This window comes from Prionailurus viverrinus, chromosome C1 (assembly GCF_022837055.1).
Source record: "Prionailurus viverrinus isolate Anna chromosome C1, UM_Priviv_1.0, whole genome shotgun sequence".
NCBI classification, from domain to species: Eukaryota; Metazoa; Chordata; class Mammalia; order Carnivora; family Felidae; genus Prionailurus; species Prionailurus viverrinus.
Genome location: NC_062568.1, coordinates 81,865,778 through 81,884,768, shown reverse-complemented (window position 1 = coordinate 81,884,768; position 18,991 = coordinate 81,865,778). Strand labels below are relative to the sequence as shown.

At 36.3% G+C, this 18,991-nt stretch overlaps 1 protein-coding gene across 24 annotated transcripts in view; it reads right to left on the bottom strand.

Moving 5' to 3' along the window:
• GTDC1 (glycosyltransferase like domain containing 1) overlaps positions 1-18,991 on the bottom strand; it is a 404,727-nt gene that overhangs the window by 250,956 nt on the left and 134,780 nt on the right. The window contains exon 1 of one of the 24 annotated variants that reach the window (XM_047869474.1): positions 14,470-14,574. The exons of 22 other annotated variants lie outside the window; for them this stretch is intronic. In XM_047869474.1, coding sequence (XP_047725430.1) covers positions 14,470-14,555 — 86 coding nt within the window. In that variant the 5' untranslated portion in view covers positions 14,556-14,574. Of the gene's footprint in view, positions 1-14,469; positions 14,575-18,991 lie in introns of those variants that run through there. One more of the 24 variants, XM_047869476.1, reaches the window with a different exon arrangement.

Here is an 18,991-nt window from a genome sequence, read left to right as displayed (position 1 = left end):
TGAAGGTAAATACACTAGGCTATACATGGATCTGTATTGATTGATATGTTTCATAATTATCCACTGGGGGTCTGTATAACTCTTGATAGTCATCTTTTTAAAAAGAAATCCAATGCTAACACCCTAACAAAGTAGAAGTAAGTAATATAGAATTTCTCTAACTTTTCCATACAACACAGCAGCTAGAAAGCTTGGATGCTTGGTATTTTGAACCGGCCCATCTTCATCTATTGTGTCCACTTCTTTCTTAATCCTTGACACAGGCAGTGGCTACCCTGTTTGACAACTGAAAAGAGGGCTAATAACCATAATTGCCTTTGAAGTCCCCAGAGCCACTGCCTTAAAATTGTAAACATTCGTTGGTGTTAAGAAACTCTCATTGAATGCAAGAGGAAGGTTTAAGGACTTTCTGGTTGCCCACTGTCGTCCTTTCCAAGTCAACGAGAGCCACTTGTATGTACAGCCACTGACAAGCAAGGCTTAATTATTTTGTTTTGTTTTGTTTTTAGATAGCTTGTAAAAGCCTATGGAAGAAGAGGTTAGATTACATTTTTAAACTAACACAAAATAGAAACTTATAACTGCTTATAACTGCCTTTATCAAAAGGGAAGGCTACAGACATAAGAAAGGCAGTCTGTAGAAAAGAGCATACAGTTATATGCAAGTGGCACGCAGGCAATCTGATTTTTTCAGAGCAACCAGTAAGTGAAGAGAAGTCACGCACTGAACGTACTCAACAGGAAATACTCAAATGAGACATGACAGTCATTCACAGCTAGAAAATCCATCAACTAGCTAAAGCCATGCCAGAACCCAGAAGAGGATGGATCAATACAGTAGGTAGGAATACTAAACTAGTCCTTTTCTCTCAATCTTGGAAGGCATTAAAGATCCTACTGGAGACACAAAACTTTGATCCATCCAGAGGAAGTCTGATGTATGAATATTAGGCTGTAATCTGAAGGTCAAAGATTTGTAAGCTACCGTTTACATCATGTCCTGTTTTATGGGAAACAGATATAAAAACCAGGCACTGAGGAGCTACAGATTCAAGGAATTTCAAAGATTGTGACTGCAGTGGTTGGAAATCTCACCTTGTGAAATACACTTAAAGTTACATTCTCAGAGGAAAAGTACTGATGTGGACTGAGCAAACGAGTGGCTCTGAAAAAAAAAATTGAAATTTCCAGGTAAGACCAAACTAATAAGTGAATGTGTGTGGGTTTTGCTTTCGTTTTGTTTTGAGTTCATTCCTCTTCAAATTCCCCATGACAATTCTCAACAATCCCACTGTCAGACTTTCCAGATGGAAAACGAACCCAATCTACTTTTCGTGGTGTTTGAGCCCGTTTTTGTCCATTTGCCTTCAGTGGCAAGAGAACAATATTGCTGATTAATTAAATCACCTCTTATCTCGGGGCACCTGGGTGGCTTAGTTGGTTGGCTCAAGTCATGATCTCACTGTGAGTTCAAGCCCCACGTCAGGCTCTGTGCTGATAGCTCAGAGCCTGAAGCCCGCTTCAGATTCTGTGTTTCCCTCTCTCTGCCCCTCCCCTGCTCATGCTCTGTCTCTCTCTGTCTCAAAAATAAAACATTAAAAAAAATCCCTTATCTTTGCCTTTAAATTATTTCACATTCTTTCAGTATTTATTTTGAAGCATGTTATTGATTTTTATCAGTGTGTTCTAGGTGCTATCAAATTTGCTTCATTAGATTCAAATTATAGAATTCAATACTAAACACTCAGGACCCACCCAGAAATGTCATCACCTACCCCTGGTTTTCGACAACTCACTTAACCTTTTCAGACCTCTGCTTTCTCAGCTGTAAAATAACAGCTTGATTAGATGAGCTCTGAAGTCCTAACTATGTTAATATCTGTCATATCATCTCAATGTCAGGTATTAATATCTAAAAACACTAATTAGTAAGAAAAAAAGATTTATCACAAAGACTCTATGATAGCACTTAAATAATAAAAATTTTGTTCAAACCATCCAGTGGACAGTATCTATGTGATTATAGTCCAATCACTCAAACTTTTTTGTTGTTTTACCAATGAACTAAAGATGACACATAATCTTTTACATGGAAAGCATGGGCTATATGATTTTTTACTGTTTCTTCTAGTTCTAGAAGTAATGACTATATTACGGCTTACTGAATGTATATGATGGTACCAGGCAGTCCTTTAACAAAAATTTACTGAAAGCCTAGCAAGCAATAGGCACCAAATAACACTTTGAATTCAAGGATGATAGTGTAGTGGATTGAATTCTGTCCCCGAAAAAGATACATTCAGGTCTTAACCCTTGGCACTTGTAAATACGACCTTATTTGGATGGTCTCTGCCAATGTAACCAAGTTACGATGAGGTCATGCGAGATTAGTGTGGGCTCCATATCCAGTGACTTCTGTCCTTATAAAAAGAGGAAGGGATACAAAGAGATACACACAGAGAAGAAGGTCATGTGCCAACAGAGTCAGAGATTGGAGTGATGCAGCAATACTCCAAGAAATGCCAAGGACTGCAGAAAGCTACCAGAAGCTAGGCAGAGTCAAGGAAGGATTCTTCCCCAGAGCCTCTGGAGGAAGCATCATCTTACCAACACTTGATTTTAGACTTCTAGCATCCAGAATTGTGCGAGAATAAATCACGTTGTTGCAGAGGCCTCGGGAAACTAATACAGATGGTCACACTGGTGTAATAAGAGATAGCCAGGCAAATTACACAGCTATCAAAAGAATTCCTAGGAGGGCGCCTGGGTGGCGCAGTCGGTTAAGCGTCCGACTTCAGCCAGGTCACGATCTTGCGGTCCGTGAGTTCGAGCCCCGCGTCGGGCTCTGGCCTGATGGCTCAGAGCCTGAAGCCTGTTTCTGATTCTGTGTCTCCCTCTCTCTCTGCCCCTCCCCCGTTCATGCTCTGTCTCTCTCTGTCCCAAAAATAAATAAACCTTGAAAAAAAAAAATTAAAAAAAAAAAAAAAGAATTCCTAGGAATATGTTGTTTTAGTAAAACCAAAATACTGGCAACACCTAATATTGTTATAGTGTAAGCTTTCACGACACTGTAAAGTAATGCCTTCAAATGAGATACACTATAGGCTACTATTTTAACCAACTCTACCACTAATTTGCTTTTTGAAAACAGACAAACCGTTTGGCTTCCGAACATCAGTTTCCTTTCCTAGCAAGTAAGATTTGACATACTAATCTACCATTCAAGAGTGCAAAGAAAACTAATGACATTATGCTGAATACTTTGGCAAATGGTAAATGTAATAACTTTACATATATGTACAGATAGATAGATAGATAGATAGATAGATGATAGATAGATAGATAGATAGATAGATGATTTAGGGGTAGATAAAGTGTGGATTGGGACCAGGAGTTATAAACTTTGTGATACTGCAAGAAATTTTTACATCTTGTTTCTGTCCCATCCACAGACCAAGCAAAACCAACTATTCAAAAATAATAATAATAATCTGAATATTTAAGTCACTCAATTCATGAAAAAAAAGTATAAAACAGCAGCATTCCTTAAAAAACGTGCGTTCTGATTAAAAAATAATTAAAATTAATAATATAAAACAGCAATCTGTCCAATTAGTGTTTTCTTTAATTAGCTAGAATATTTAACTTCTTCAATAAGCTTTTATGTGGACAGAATGTTTCATACTACTATGATTATCTCTTAAAATTAACAAAACAAAAAGAAAGGAAATACCCAGCAAGTGAAACAAAGCTAATAGAATTACTGAGTTATATTTATAATTATAATCTTGAACTGGTGAAAATAAAATGTAATAGATAATGCTATTATTTGTACTAAGCCCAGATAGTATACTTTAGACCTCCATTCTCAACCCTGGTTGCATACTATACTTAAATACAAATGTTGCTGCCCAGGGCACATGCACGGCAGCATAGGCTTTCTTCTGTACAACTCCAGAGAGCACCATTTTTATAATGCAACAAAACCTATATGTTATAGGTAAAAACTAAATGAATACAAAGCATCAAAGATACTAAATGAGCCACTAAATCAACACTGCTCAAATAAGAAGCATCATACTTCAGCTCTGCGGACAAAAGGCAGTTTGTGTTGGGCAACCCTTCATACACAGCATTACGAGCATGCTCTGGACTCTGGGGGATTGTCCTCTCTTTTCCTTATTACATAATATGCTCCTAGCTACGGTAAATGTAGTATTTTAAGGTCAGAAACATTTAACAACATAAAGGAATTACTTAGGATTTTTAACAGGGTAATAATAGTATTTCAGTTATGTTTTTTTAAGAAAGGTCATCTTTTAGAGATACCCAGTGAAATATGTAGAGCTACAAATGAAATGTATGCAACTTGCTTCAACATAATCTGCACTGTAAAGCAGCTAGGCAGAGGTTTATTTGTTGTTTTGTTTTCCAAACTTTTATTTAAATTCTAGTTAGTTAACACATAGTGCAATATTGGTTTTAGGAGTAGAAGTCAGTGATTCGTTACTTACATACAACACCCAGTGCTCATCATAACAAGTTAGACGGAGTTTAAATAGAACAAGATTGGGCATGTATGCATAACTGTTACAGGGTTAAAAAAAGTTATCATCTATTTCCTTTATTTTGTATATGTTTAAATTTTTCTGGGGGCTCCTGAGTGACTCAGTTAGTTAAGCAGCCAATTCTTGATTTCAGCTCAGGTCATGATGTCATGGTTCATGAGATCGAGCCCCACATCAGACTCTTTGTGGACAGCACAAAGCCTGCTTGAGATTCTCTCTCTCTCTCTCTCTCTCTCTCTCTCTCTCTCTCTCTCTGCCTCTCCCCATTTGCACACACACACTCTCTCTCAAAATAAATAAAATAAACATTATTTTTTTTTCTGTAATGTGGCCATTATTCCCCATCAAACATAGGAAACCCAGTGTGCCTATGGTAAGCAAGTTATCTTAAACAAAATAGAGACTATACTTAAGACGGATAGGACCATCCCAAGATAAGGAGCAGGTGGTCATTCTTTAACCATATGTGTAAGAATTTATTTGTTGGAAAGATAACTAGCAGTGACTGAAATCTTTTGACAACTGAATCAAGGTGATACCAAGATACTATTACTCATGAAAATTGTTGGGGATGACTGAAGCAAAGGAAATCAAAAGGTACCTTTTATAAGAGGCCAAACATAAATGAATAGAATCATATCTAAAAAGTATCATTCTAGGGACTTTATCTTAGCTAAAATAATTCAATAAGTACTAATAATCACTGATGCTTTAAGAAGAACTAGCCCAGGCTTTTTGAAGACCAAGAAACAGGGGCAGAAGTTATCTCAAATAAAATGAAGTTTCCCATAAAAGCTGAGACAAGAACCAGAAAGCTGTCTACAGGAGGTCTGGGGACCAGCTGTTCTCTGTAAACCTCCTTCACACAGGATACAAGCTATCTTTCTCATGGCATCTCCTCTCTCTGTGCACCTGTTTCCTTTTCCCTACTCTACTTCTGCTTACTGATAGTTTCTGCTCTCTTATAACTTCAGTTGGCATATGACCTATTATGGACTCTCTAGGTCCTGCCTCAGGAGCCTTAGCCTACAAATCCTGCCATTGACTGCCCCAGTTTATCTATATTTCTTCATTCAAATTCCCAAGAAAAGAATCCAACTGGCTTAAATGATTCTTTTCTCAGAAGGACATGTCACACTTTACCTGCCTACCTGTGATGTGGCTATTTCTGGGTAACAAGCCATCTCATCCTCAGTCAGCTACAGCCATGAGGATCAGGTCAGATACACACATGGCTGCTTAAGAGTGTCTTCTTCAGCAGCACCATATCAGAGAAAGCACTACGACTGGGTGTCTAATTCAGGATGGGGATGCAGTGACAACAGGGCAGTGAGGTAGAACACTGTGGCCAAGGTACCAGAAACAGATGAGAAGAAATTTACGAGGGAAAGTTAAATTGGAAGAAAAGGCGTTCCATGGTATCTTGCCCTATGTGGAAAGTGCATCCTCTACAGAAGAGATGAATTCATGGTTAAGTACATACAACTAATAACCTGAGTGTATACTGATAGGTGATGGTTCTTACCAGAGAAAGGCAGCAAAGGCTACCAGCACAAGAGATGTCAGAAGAGAAGTGATGGTGAGTAGCAGTGATGGGCTTGGGCCACTGAGTCATGGAGGACTACATTGGATCCAAATTCTACCACTTAGTTGCTATACAATGTTTGGCAACTAATTAAGCCCCTCGGCCTGAGTTTCCTTGTCTATTAAGTGGTGGTAATAATAGTTCAGATCATCGGGTTGTTTTAAGTTTTAAATGAGATCAAACATTTTAAAGTGTTTTATTGGGTTGCTGCAGACAAAATGCTCCAAACCTGGTGATTACTGTAATGCACATTTATATATTTTTTAAAAGTTTTAAGAAAAGATCCAGATAAAACGGTTTATGACAAGACCTAGAACAGTGCTGTTATTTTAAAAGTAGTGACAAGGAGAAATGACAGCTAGAAACAAAATAATAACTAGCTGGAGAGACCCAACAAGAGGTCAAGAAGCTTTCTGCCCTTCAAGTCAAGGCCATAAGTAATGCCAAAAAAAAAAAAAGAGTATTAAAGGGATCGAAGCAAGAAAGAGTTGAAAGAAGTAAGGGGAAAAAAACAACAGATATTAAACTTGGCATTGAGTGGTAACATTCCTAATTTACTCCAGTTAAGTGGTAAATAGATGATTATAAAAGGCAGGAAACACAGAACTATAGTACAATAAAACCTTGGTTTGCCAGCATAATTCGCTCTGGAAACATGCTTGTAATCCAAAGCATTTGTATATCAAAGCAAATTTCCCCATAAGAAATAATGGAAACTCAGATGATTCACTGCATCACCCAACAATATTCATACAAACATGATTACTATACTATAATACAGAATAATAAAGAAATACAAAATATAAATAAATATAAACAAATTAACCTGCACTTATCTTTGAAAACCTTCGGGTGTGAGAGAGACAAGAGAGAAGGGTTATTGTATAGAACGACTTTCACTATCGCTAACAGAATCACTGCTAACCTATTGATTGCCTCAATGGAATCTTTTTCTTTCCATGCAACTTTAACAAGGAACCTATCCAATGACACTTGCTTTTGCCTCCTTTTGAGGATTTCATGGAAATGTGACATTGTGTTGTCACTAAACAGATTCATCACTCACCCTGCTTAAGCCTCATTCAGGTGGTGCTTGTCTACAAAATTTTGCACTATTTCCCACATTTTAAACATCTCCCTAATCTCAGTTGAAGAAAGGGATGCCTCTGCCTTTTTCTCCTTCTCCTATGCAGACAAGATACAGGCGCAGACTTCTTACAAAATCTTGCAATCTTTCAGCCACTGGCATATCTCATTCATACTTCTTGATGATTTCCTTCTTTTAAATTTTTGGGCTTTTTTAATGTTTATTTATTTTTAAGAAAGACACAGACCATGAGCAGGGGAGGAGGAGACAGAAAGGCAGACAGAGAATCCAGGCCCAGCTGTGGACACCTTCCAACATTCCAAAACATCACTGATTTCTGCCAAACACCGTGGCCTGAGAACAAGCATCTGAGCATGAGACACACAATCCCACAGTGAAAGAGAGAGAGAACCACTGGCTCAGTTGTGATCACGTGACATTTGGCATCACGTACTACTCCTATTGCAAGACATCACTCGTTTATCAAGTTAAAGTTTATTAGAAATGTTTGCTCGTCTTGGGTAATGCTCGCAGAACAAGTTACTCGCAATCCAAGGTTTTACTGTATATTGAATTAAAATGCAAGGGCTTTCTTTGAGATGGAAAGATACTTAATAGAGAGGAAGGGACAAGAAGATGGTCAAATTGATGACATTTCCAAGAAGTAGACATGCTAAAAATGAAGTTTTTACTGATGTGAAGGAGTATGGTAATTAACTGAAATACAAGGCATGAATTAGGAAGGTATCTTACCATTACATGGTTGAAAATGCTTGAAAGGGCTACAAAAGTCAAGCAATACTCCCTGAAAAAACAGTGAGATACTATTTCTACGAAGTAGACCATGTAAATTGGTACCATTGCCAAGTTAAAAGGTAAACCTCCGGGAATCATAAGTTATTATTGTTCCTCTACTGTTCTCTCATCATAATCTGTACACTTTCAAAAGAGTCCTGGGTTGTAATACCTTATAGGAAGTCCATGTCTCATGCAACCAGTTTTTCCTCACTGCATTTGTATTCCCTAAATTTTTCTGCCAATGAACTAATAACTGGTAACCTTTTGTGCATATTGCCACTGTATCATAGAAAAGGCAAAATCTTAGTAGTTCCATCTTATAGTTCCTGTTTATCACTTCAGATTCTACCTGATGTGCTTCAAACTCATTACACCTAGATCTTTTGCTACTTGGAAAAAATAATCCAAAAAAAAAAGAAAAGTGAAAACCATGAAAAAAGCTACTTTATTTACTGTACTGCACACGTAATTATAAAACAAGAGATAAGAATTTCTTTAAAGTAAAGCATAACGTTCATGCAAACCTTGAGCAGCTACTATAAGCTGGGAACTGCAATGGATATAACATGAAAGAAGGAAGAGAAAGAATATAGGGAGCATACAACCTTGTAAAACATGTAAATCCACTGCTAAATAGTAAAATCAGCTAGCCTTGTTCTTATGTATCTCTTATCTGTAAATAAATACAACTGAAGAAATATTGCACATAGCAAAAAGTACAGGTCTTTGAAATTTTATTGACTTTCCTTAGTATTATCATTATTTACTCGCTCATCCAACAAATATTCACTGAACACTAAGAATTAGACCTTGGGAACAGTTGTGAAAAAGACAAAGCCTCTGCCCTCAGGGAACTTAGAAATAATAATAAAATATTTCCTGGGCAAATTTATGATGATACTTGTTTCTAAAACTTCAAGGAAAGGGCAATATCATAAGACACCAAAGTAACCCTAAAATATACTTTCAATATTTGCTTTTGAATTTCACTTGTTAAAAAACCCATGAGTTAATTATCTGTTACTTTACAAGTATTTCTCTTTCCCCACTAATCCATTCACAGACTGGCCACTTCCACACCATTACTAACCCTGTCCAAGTATAACGGAATGGGTAATACTGCTTAGCAGTGACAAAAACTAAAATATTATTAATTCAGCTATATTAATTAATTAATTATTAATTCAGCTATTCAGAATTGTTTGTTACTTAGTGAGCTGGTCTGGTAAAATACTGGAAGTGAAGGGTCAAAGAAATGGATGGATCCAAAGAAATTAGAATGATCTGGAAGGAGGGAACTGAAAAGCAACGGATGAACTGAACTGAAAAGAAATGGATGGATCCAAAGAAATCAGAATGATCTGGAAGGAGGGAACTGAAAAGCAACATTGTGAGTAGTTGGGAGTGTTTATCTTAGTTTAACTCCTTTACCTGGTAGAAGCAGTAATTTTTTTTAAATGCCTAAAACAAGGAAGTTGGAATGAGTGGCTTAGATATCACTGTCTGCAACAGGCAAACATCTCCAATTCTCTTTCAGCACAATATACTTGTAAACCCAAATAGCAAGGGTAAAATGTTTCAGAAATTTTTGAAAGAAATAAGAAGGAAAGCCTATTTCTGCAGGAAAGAAAATGCAAAAAAACTAATATGCCTAAGGTCTCAAAAAAATTTTATCTGTTAATACAAAGCTTTCAACATGTTTAAGTTTTAAAGATATTTTCAAGCTAAATGACTTGTGCTAATTATGGTAGCCAGTGACACAGCTGACCTGAAATGGTCATTTCTACTGTGAACAAGAAAGGAAGATTTTATTATGTTTGCTAAAATTTGTATCAACTTCAAGAAAATATATCAGAACATTTATTTCCATTTATCTAATGTTTTGGCAGTTATGATGTTCAACTGTTATTTTTTATTAAAATTAATGTAAAACTTCTGCATGTTCAGATATTTACATAATCCTTTTCTTGGGGTTTAAACAAAAGATGATGCCATGTATGTGAAATAACTACATTGTGTTAGGAAGCCACCATCATTTTATCACCGGGATGAGAACTGCCCATTTCACAGAAAGCCACCAGGTATGGTCAAGTCTCCAGATCCATGAGACAACTGTATACCCTGTTTTCACTGGAAGGACACCTTAGTCATTACTAGACAAGGTGCAACTGAACCACCTTTCATTTTTATCTTTTTCATAAACGAGCATTCTTTCAACACACTTTCAAATCAAGTACCTAACAAAATACCTTATAAAATAAAAGCAGTTACATCAATGTTAGTTGAAGAAAATGAATAAACAGTGAATTATTAACTCACATTTCTAATTATAAAAATATAAATCTGACCACTATTTTAATTATCACTACCCACTATAATATGTAATTGGTCATTGCTATTTAGCTACAATTCAAAATTGATACCAGAACCACAATAAACTAGAGACCAAAACTCCACAAAAAATATCTCCTCTACCATTTCTTCCCATTCTATCTCTATAAACAATCTGATGGAAGAACAAATGTAGCAGCATATTGAGGTTTTGGGCCAGATACTCTTTAAACATTACGTTTTTATTAAAGAATTGATTCTGTGTCATCTCTCTTACTCACATTTTAAAATAGATAAACTAAAGGCTAGAGATTAACTGAAAAAAAAAGCTCAAAGAAAAAATCAGGCACACAGAAGAACAGTACAAATTCTACCTATAACTGTTCAAACTTCACAATAATATCTTACTCTTCAGTTTACGTAATATTCTTGGAACATTATCTCATATGATCCTCATAACAAATACTGAAGATAAATAGGAAGAATATTATTTTTTGTGTGTTTACCACTTTGCAGGTGAATGTACAGAATAAGAGTGATTTGCCCTTGGGGTGCCTGGGTGGTTCAGTCGGTTGAGCATCCAATTCGGCTCATCATGATCTCACAGCTCATGGGGGTTCATGCCCCGCGTCGGCTCTGTGCTGACAGCTCAGAGCCTGGACCTACTTCAGATTCTGTGTCTCCCTCTCTCTCTGCCCCTAACCCACTTGCATCCTGTCTCTCTCAAAAATAAATAAACATTAAAAAAAAAAAGTGATTTGCCCTTATAAACGTGAGTGGCTGATCTGGGTCTTGAACTTGACTCCCCTGACTTCTAGACCAGTTCTCTTTCCCTCTCTGTCAGAGCTACTGTGTAACACTATGTCTAATAGGTACAGATGAGAAAATCAAAACCCATCATATGTTCCTAGGAATGCCCAAACACTGAAGGAATTCACATTGTGTGGGCTAATATTTGTGTCAGGATTAGTCAATATCTACGTGCCTAATCTGTGGTTTGAAGTTGCAAACACCACATTAGTCAATAAGATAAAATAAGTAAGAGAACAATTGACACTCCATGTCAATGAAAACTAGAAGTCTTTCTTGGTTGGATGTGCTTATCAGCTGAAAAAATACTGTTTCACAAATTGAAAAGTAAAACAGAAATGTAGATGAATGTTGATGAATACAAACTCATTCTAAATTGAAAACATGGAAATACTGATTCAAATGGCACCATTTCACTATACTCTATTAGAAGACATAAGGTGACTCATGTAGATATACTTGGAGAGAAGGGATTTCCCCTCATCTCTTACATTTTAAAATGTAAAAAAAAAAGAATACAATATATCACTTTAGAGATTTCCTAGGTTTTTCCTAACATCTATGACATGTCGAGTTGATAACAACTTATGTCCACCTAAAGCTTCAATCCTTAAGTAACAGAAGTATTAACTTCTCTGCTATAATACAAAACAGGTCATAAAAGAATATAAATGTCCTGAATTCTCCACATTTTGATACAATCAATAACTTAAAGGTTTATCATCAAAAATGACATTATCCAGTAAAATTCTAAAACATAATAGCTGAGATATATAGATAATGTAATTTCCTTAGTTTCTGGGGCCAGAGATGGCTGAAGGATGCAATAGCAAAAATGAAAACCCTATTCATCAAAACTTTCTTTTTCAGTAACTCTAAAAGGCTGGTTTTCACCGCAGCCTTCTTTCAAATTCAGACATCTAATTAGGAACTGCATTTTTAATACTGGTTAATACATGTAAAACATATGCATGCTGAACATATTAAAAAAAAACAAAAGTTCTCTGGAAGCTTTTTTCCATGGAAAAAAAAATAAAGAAAACTCAACTCTGCTCAAGTGGATCACTTCCATCTGCCAGCATTTTATCTGAAATAAAAGTGATTGAAAAAAGACAAAAATTAAGATCATGTTCCTGAAGCTCTAATGGCTTTCAGGTAGTTCTACTGTAAAATTGCCACTGTTTCTACTTCTTGTGTGTATGTCTATGTATGTGTTTCCTTTTACTTCCCCTAGTTCTAAATATCAAAATCAGACAAAGAAAATAATTACTTACATAAACACCACTTACATCATAAACATTACTCAAATTTCAGAGCAAACATGACCCTTAGTTCTTAACCTCTGCTTCTCCTACTTTTCTTACATTTTTCAAAAAATAATGCAAATAAAATATGAGTATAATTAAATATCTTTGGACACCTGGAAAAAATAAGAATACTGTTGTTAAAATGATTATATAGCTCTATAATCACTCTTTATGAACTACTGAATTACAATCTCTTCATTTCTACCAATTGCAAGTGTCAAGGATTCCTAAACCTTTGTAGCAATGGCACGAAGCTATTGCTTGGTTTCTTGGCAACTATCGTTTTATAAAATGGTATGCATAGAAAAACATTCTTCTCAATAAAAGTGAGCTGATATTTTTCTGTTTTAAAAGTTAAAAATTTCCTTTGAGGAAACTGAAGACACTCAGCAATGCTACAAAATGAAAGCTAAGAATCACTACATCTGAATGAAAACCTCTACATTAAAAATGCTAAACACATACATAAATAAGATAGGCCTTTAATATAATCAGATTTCGTGAAATGTTTTTCATTGTATTTAAGCTTATGATGGAGAAAAAAAGAGTGACAAAACCTAGTTCCCATTCTTAGACACTTTCATTTTCTGAAAATCTTGGAACCCACCAAAATAGTTTGTATTACAAATAAATATCTGTATCAAAACTGGATACACAGAGAAACTATGGGCTAAAAATCCCCTATACTTCAGATCTACTCCAATACTGAAAGACAGATTACTAAGTGTGGGGGATTTCCCTAGAAACGTAGTATATGACTGCTTTAGAAAAGCTGTTTTAAGTACACATTGTCTAAATAATACCAAAAGATAAATAAATAAAATAAAAACCTGAAAGGAAAGAAACAAACAACTATGTCCAAGAGAAGAAATTTAATTCAAAGCATAGTGCCTTATTCACATTTTTATTATTTGTGTCTGGCATATAGTATATAATCTTCAAATGCATGCATCATCAGTTCAGACCACTGAGAAAGAGACTGGCTTTTCGGAACTGGATACTAAGTAGGGGAGCAACACGATTTACTCATTCATTTTCACTCTGAGATCTAACAAACTGAAAGAATGCTACAAAAGCACTTAATACCTGTTTTGGGGCTGGGGGGTGGTAAAGAGGGGAGATAAGTTTGAGAAGTTTATACTAAGTAATCAATCACTTATTGATTGTGTGTGATATATACACACACATACATGTACATGTATATGTAACATAACATTACATAAACATAGCATTTTATTTAAATAAAGAAAAGAGGCAGTGTTACATTAATTTTTTTAAGAAAAGGAAGTTTTGCCATATTTAAGTACATGGGGTAACTTAAAATGCGCCAAAATAAACCCACTGATCCAATTTAATGGGCTAATATGAATGACTTACAATTCACAGAGCTATTTTAAAAATAATTATAACCACTAAAGTCGTTTAACTGTGATCTCTTAGACTAAATTAATTTGTGTCACAACTTCTTTTCTCATGGACAAGACAGAGATAAATTTCAGTTCAGATTCTAGACAAATTTTATAGTTAGTGAAATGCAAACAAAACAATTTTTTAATTCTTTAAATTTTTAATTGAAGTATAGTTGACAGATAATATTAAATTATTTTCAGGTATCCAACATAGTGATTCAAAGATTATATACATTACGAGATGCTCACCGCAATAAGTGTATTACAATATTATTGACTATATTCCCTATCCTGTACTTTTCATTCCCTGTGACTTACTTATTTCACAACTGGAAGTTTTGACTTCTTAATCCCCTTCACCCATTTCAGCACAAATTTCATTCATATTGCTAGTTCCTTTACTACTTTCCATTCCTATTATCATGGTTCTTCAGAAGCTCACTATTTCTCCATTACATTTTAGAATCCATTGACCATCTCTACCCTCACCCATGGTCTCGACACTACACACTGTAATAATTGTCCTTTGCACAGTTTACCTTACCTTACTCCCATGTATCACTGTAGTACTCACCATGTTTTTTGGTTTACAAAACATTGTTTTCCCTCTTCGAATAACAGCAATGTAACTTCCCTTTTGCTCTCCGGTACTGAGTTCATATGGTTTGAATTGGGTTGACCCTACTTTGGCCAATCACAATATTAAGTGCCTTCTGCCAGAGTAACAAGTTTAAAGACCACATCATCTTTTTTTTTTTTTTTAAGTCATTTCAGTCACTCTGAGACTTTTGTTCGAACTGCCAGGAGGGAGGTACTCTCTTTCAGATAGGGTAACTAAACTGGTAGGATGGAAACTTAGCTATGGAGAAAGCCTGCTACAGAATACAGTCAAACCAGAAGCAAGTAGAGTCAAGAAAACAAGAGACCTAATGGTCTCACTGAACCACCGGATCCAGCTGTGACTAGAGTCAACCACTCTGGAACCTTCAGTTATACGGTAGCCCAGTACATGTTCTTTTATGTTTAAGGGATTTTGAAATGGGTTTCTATCATGTGCAATTAACAGGATTCCAGGAATAGAGTCTTCAAAAGATACTCATAATCTAAAGCAAAGGTCCCCAAACTATGAACCTTGAATTCACAAACGTACATGAATTGGATAAAATCTGCCTTATCATCCCAAACTGATGTCCCACAAGTCCTCCGAACTCAGAATATGTCCATATTAAACCAAGAGATTTGCACTTTGCAAAGTAAACCAAGACATTTGCACTTTGGAGATTGCACTTTCCAGTTTTCCCTGCATTAATATCTTTGTCCTGGATACTTCCTTCTCCTACAGCACTCTTCCATTCTATCTCCAGCTATCAAAATCTCTAACACTCTCTCACATCTACCTCAGAATTTGCTGAATGAGAATTTAAGTCCCCTCCCCTCTGTCGTCCTGTAGTGACTCTACAGTAACACCTTCAGTATTTAGTGCATGTGTCCTGTGGCCCATGCACTGTAAAGACAGCACCATGAAAAGGCAAATAATCCTAAAATGCTGAGGCTGGAACAGGAGTTCCAAACTAATAATAAGTCACATCAGAGCGACTCCAAAGATAGAAGCACTACTGGAAAGAATTATTCCCCAAAAGTCTAAAAATAAAAGTTAAAAATTCAAGGAGATATACAAATAAGATGAGGAACTAATTCCTGTATTAAATGAAGCAGTGGTTCATAACAAAGCTAAATGACAACATGAAATTGTCTTTTGTCTCAAAATCTGTTGAATCTTGATCTTGACTTTAATTCCTTTTTCATGACATCACAGAATTCAATAAACAAAAACAAAACCTTCAGTTACAAGTGAAAAAAATAAGACTCTAAGATTAAAAAGTGACTTTTCCTATACCAAAAAATTTATTTATGGCAGAGCTGAGATTAGAATCCAGGACTGCTGGCTCCTCCAGTATATGACATTTCTTCCAAACACAAATGATTTTATATTCCCAGTAAGTTTTTATGTATATGTACAGTTAAATATGCATATGTGTGTATGTATGTATGTATGTATGTGTGTGTGTATCTTTTTTTTAAAACATTTATTTATTTTGGGTTTTTTTTTTAATATGAAATTTATTGTCAAATTGGTTTCCATACAACACCGAGTGCTCATCCCAAAAGGTGCCTTCCTCAATACCCATCAACCACCCTCCCCTCCCTCCCACCCCCCATCAACCCTCAGTTCATTCTCCGTTTTTAAGAGTCTCTTATGTTTTGGCTCTCTCCCTCTCTAACCTCTTTTTTTTTTTTTTCCTTTACGTGTGTGTGTGTGTGTGTGTGTGTGTGTGTGTGTGCCTTTTTTTTTTTTAATGATCATTTGCAAGTTCCAAAGCGAGAGGCAACAAACACAAAGACCTAAACAGATCAGTTAAGTAACATAAAAGTGAGAAGCAGACTAGTATAAAACACTGGCAACTAGTTGTGCTTATGACCAATACAAAGAATGTCTGTCTATCTAAAAGCATTAAAAATTAAAAATGCTTAAATAATTGCAGTGGCCAAGCAAAATACATCTTTGGGCCAAATTCTAATCTCTCATTTATCCCATAATTTCCACACTATAAATTAAAAGGCCACACTGTTCATGGGTGGCCACAGCCAAAATTAAAAAAGCCTTAAAATACTTTCACAAAATATCACAGGTATATTCTAGATTCTATAAAGTTTCCTGAACGGAGAAACATCTTTTTTTCCTAGAAACACTTTTATACTGGGGAAATTCCGAAAATTATATTTTCTGTTATCAAAATTTACATAATAGATGACTGATTTCACAGTATGATTAATATAACCCATAAAAATAAGTGAGTAAAAGTGTATGGAATTCTTTGGTTTAATCCCATAAAACTGAGTAACACAGGCCCTTAAATGTCTCTAAGCAGTTTCTGTGTAGAAGAGGTAATATCTCTAGCCACAGGAAAGTAGGAGTGCCCAAAGCAGAAAAAAAAAAGCAAGCAGTTGAGGAAAGTCAACTGCAGCCATATTTTGTTTGCATTTTCAAACCCACAGGTATGAAATCATTCATTCAAGCATATTTACTCAGTAGCAGCTATCTGCCAGGCGGCATGTTAGGTCCTGGGGATAAAAGTGGTAAAAAAGACAAACATGGGGCTTGTCATTCTGAAACTTGCAGCATAATGAAAAAAGAAACGAAATCGAACAAACAAAATAATTACAAATTATATACAATGTTATTACAGAGGAGAGAAAAAGCATACAGAAATAAGAGGGCTTGTTTTAGATAGGTGGTCAGCGCGGGCCTCTCTGAGGAGGCGCAATTTTCGGTCAGAACTTGAAAGACAGGGGGGAAAAGTAAGCAAAGGGTATGGTGAGGGGGTGAAACTTAGCTGCCAGCTCAGAGCGCAGTAAGTAGTAGCAGAACCTGAGGCAGGAAAGAGCTTGAGGTTTCAGAGCGAGGGAACAAGGCCCCTGCAGCTACTACAGCGGACTCCAATGAGATGGCAGGGGTGGGAGATAAGGCTGCAGAGGCCGGCAGGGCCCAGCAAACCCAGTGTGTAATCTGGATTTTTACACACGTAGCTCAAAGTCCCCGATGGTTTTCAATCAGGGATTATTTCCTCAACGCTATGGGTACAAAAAGCGGATAAAGGCATTAAGCATTCTTTCAGTCAACAGACTTTACTAAACGCTTACTATGTCCGGATTTGCCAAGTGTGGTTTTACATCACCAGTGCTAGTGTAGGCATTGTCTCTCTCTTTTTTTTTTTTTTTTTGGCACTGTCTCTTAATAAATATTGATTAAAAAAAAAAAAAATTGGAAACAAGCTTAGAAAAAAGCCAAAAGATAACTAGTGGGGCGGGGGGGGGGGGGGGGGCGGTTCTGGCCAAACCATCCCTCTCCTAGTCTTCTCCATTATATATATTCAGTCACCTGGGACTTCTCCTAAAATGGGGGAGTGTTATTTTTTTATTATCAGCATGAGATCATGAACAAATAGAAATATAGGAGAGACCATTTAAGAAGAAACTCACTAGAATATAGGATTATGTTCTTTAGAAAGATAGAAGGATGAAAGGGATATGAATGCTCTTTTGTGAGCACAACGCCTGACTCAGCTCCTGCCTTCCGCCTTCAGGGTATCTCTGTGGGCTGGCTGGTCAGGAGACCAGCAGGTCCATCATGTGAGTGAACCACAGAGGAGCATAAACAAAGGACAGTTGGACAAGAATTACTCATTTAACGGATAGGACAATGTGTCCAAAGGCAGCTAGGAAGCCAAACCTGACCTCAAGGGAATAGGCAAACATAAAAGCTTCCCTAAGAGGGGAGGCTTAGGAGAAGGCAAGGGTAACAGAGTACCTACACCATAGCTGTAGAGGCTCCAAACACAGTAAGTCAGAGACTAATACCCGTGCACACCCTATAGAGCTCCAGAAGCAAAACATATTTTCATTGACTAAGACCTCGATAAAAGCAAAGAAACTGTCTCCAATATAAACAAATAAAAAATGTTGGGAATGGAAGTACAATAAAAATGTCTTTCATTTCCTGAAGGCTTTTCCATGCTATGAAGATAAACCATAATGAAGACACTCAATACCTAACAGTAACTAGGTTAGAAGCACTCTAAGATCAGACTCACAGTTTTGAGTATTAGGTCAAAAATAAGTTCATTGCTTCTAAAAGCAAAATTATGAAGGTCCTTCCTCTGTAGCCACAGCTCTTTTATACAATAGTACCTAGTGTATCCATTTGGGGGTGTTGGGGTTTTTCTGCCTTTTCGATTTCCTTCATTAAAAAGCATGATTTTCTTTTTTTTTTTTTTTTATGAAATTTATTGACAAATTGGTTTCCATACAACACCCAGTGCTCATCCCAAAAGGTGCCCTCCTCAATACCCATCACCCACCCTCTCCTCCCTCCCACCCCCCATCAACCCTCAGTTTGTTCTCAGTTTTTAACAGTCTCTTATGCTTTGGCTCTCTCCCATTCTAACCTCTTTTTTTTTTTTTTCCTTCCCCTCCCCCATGGGTTCCTGTTCAGTTTCTCAGGATCCACATAAGAGTGAAACCATATGGTATCTGTC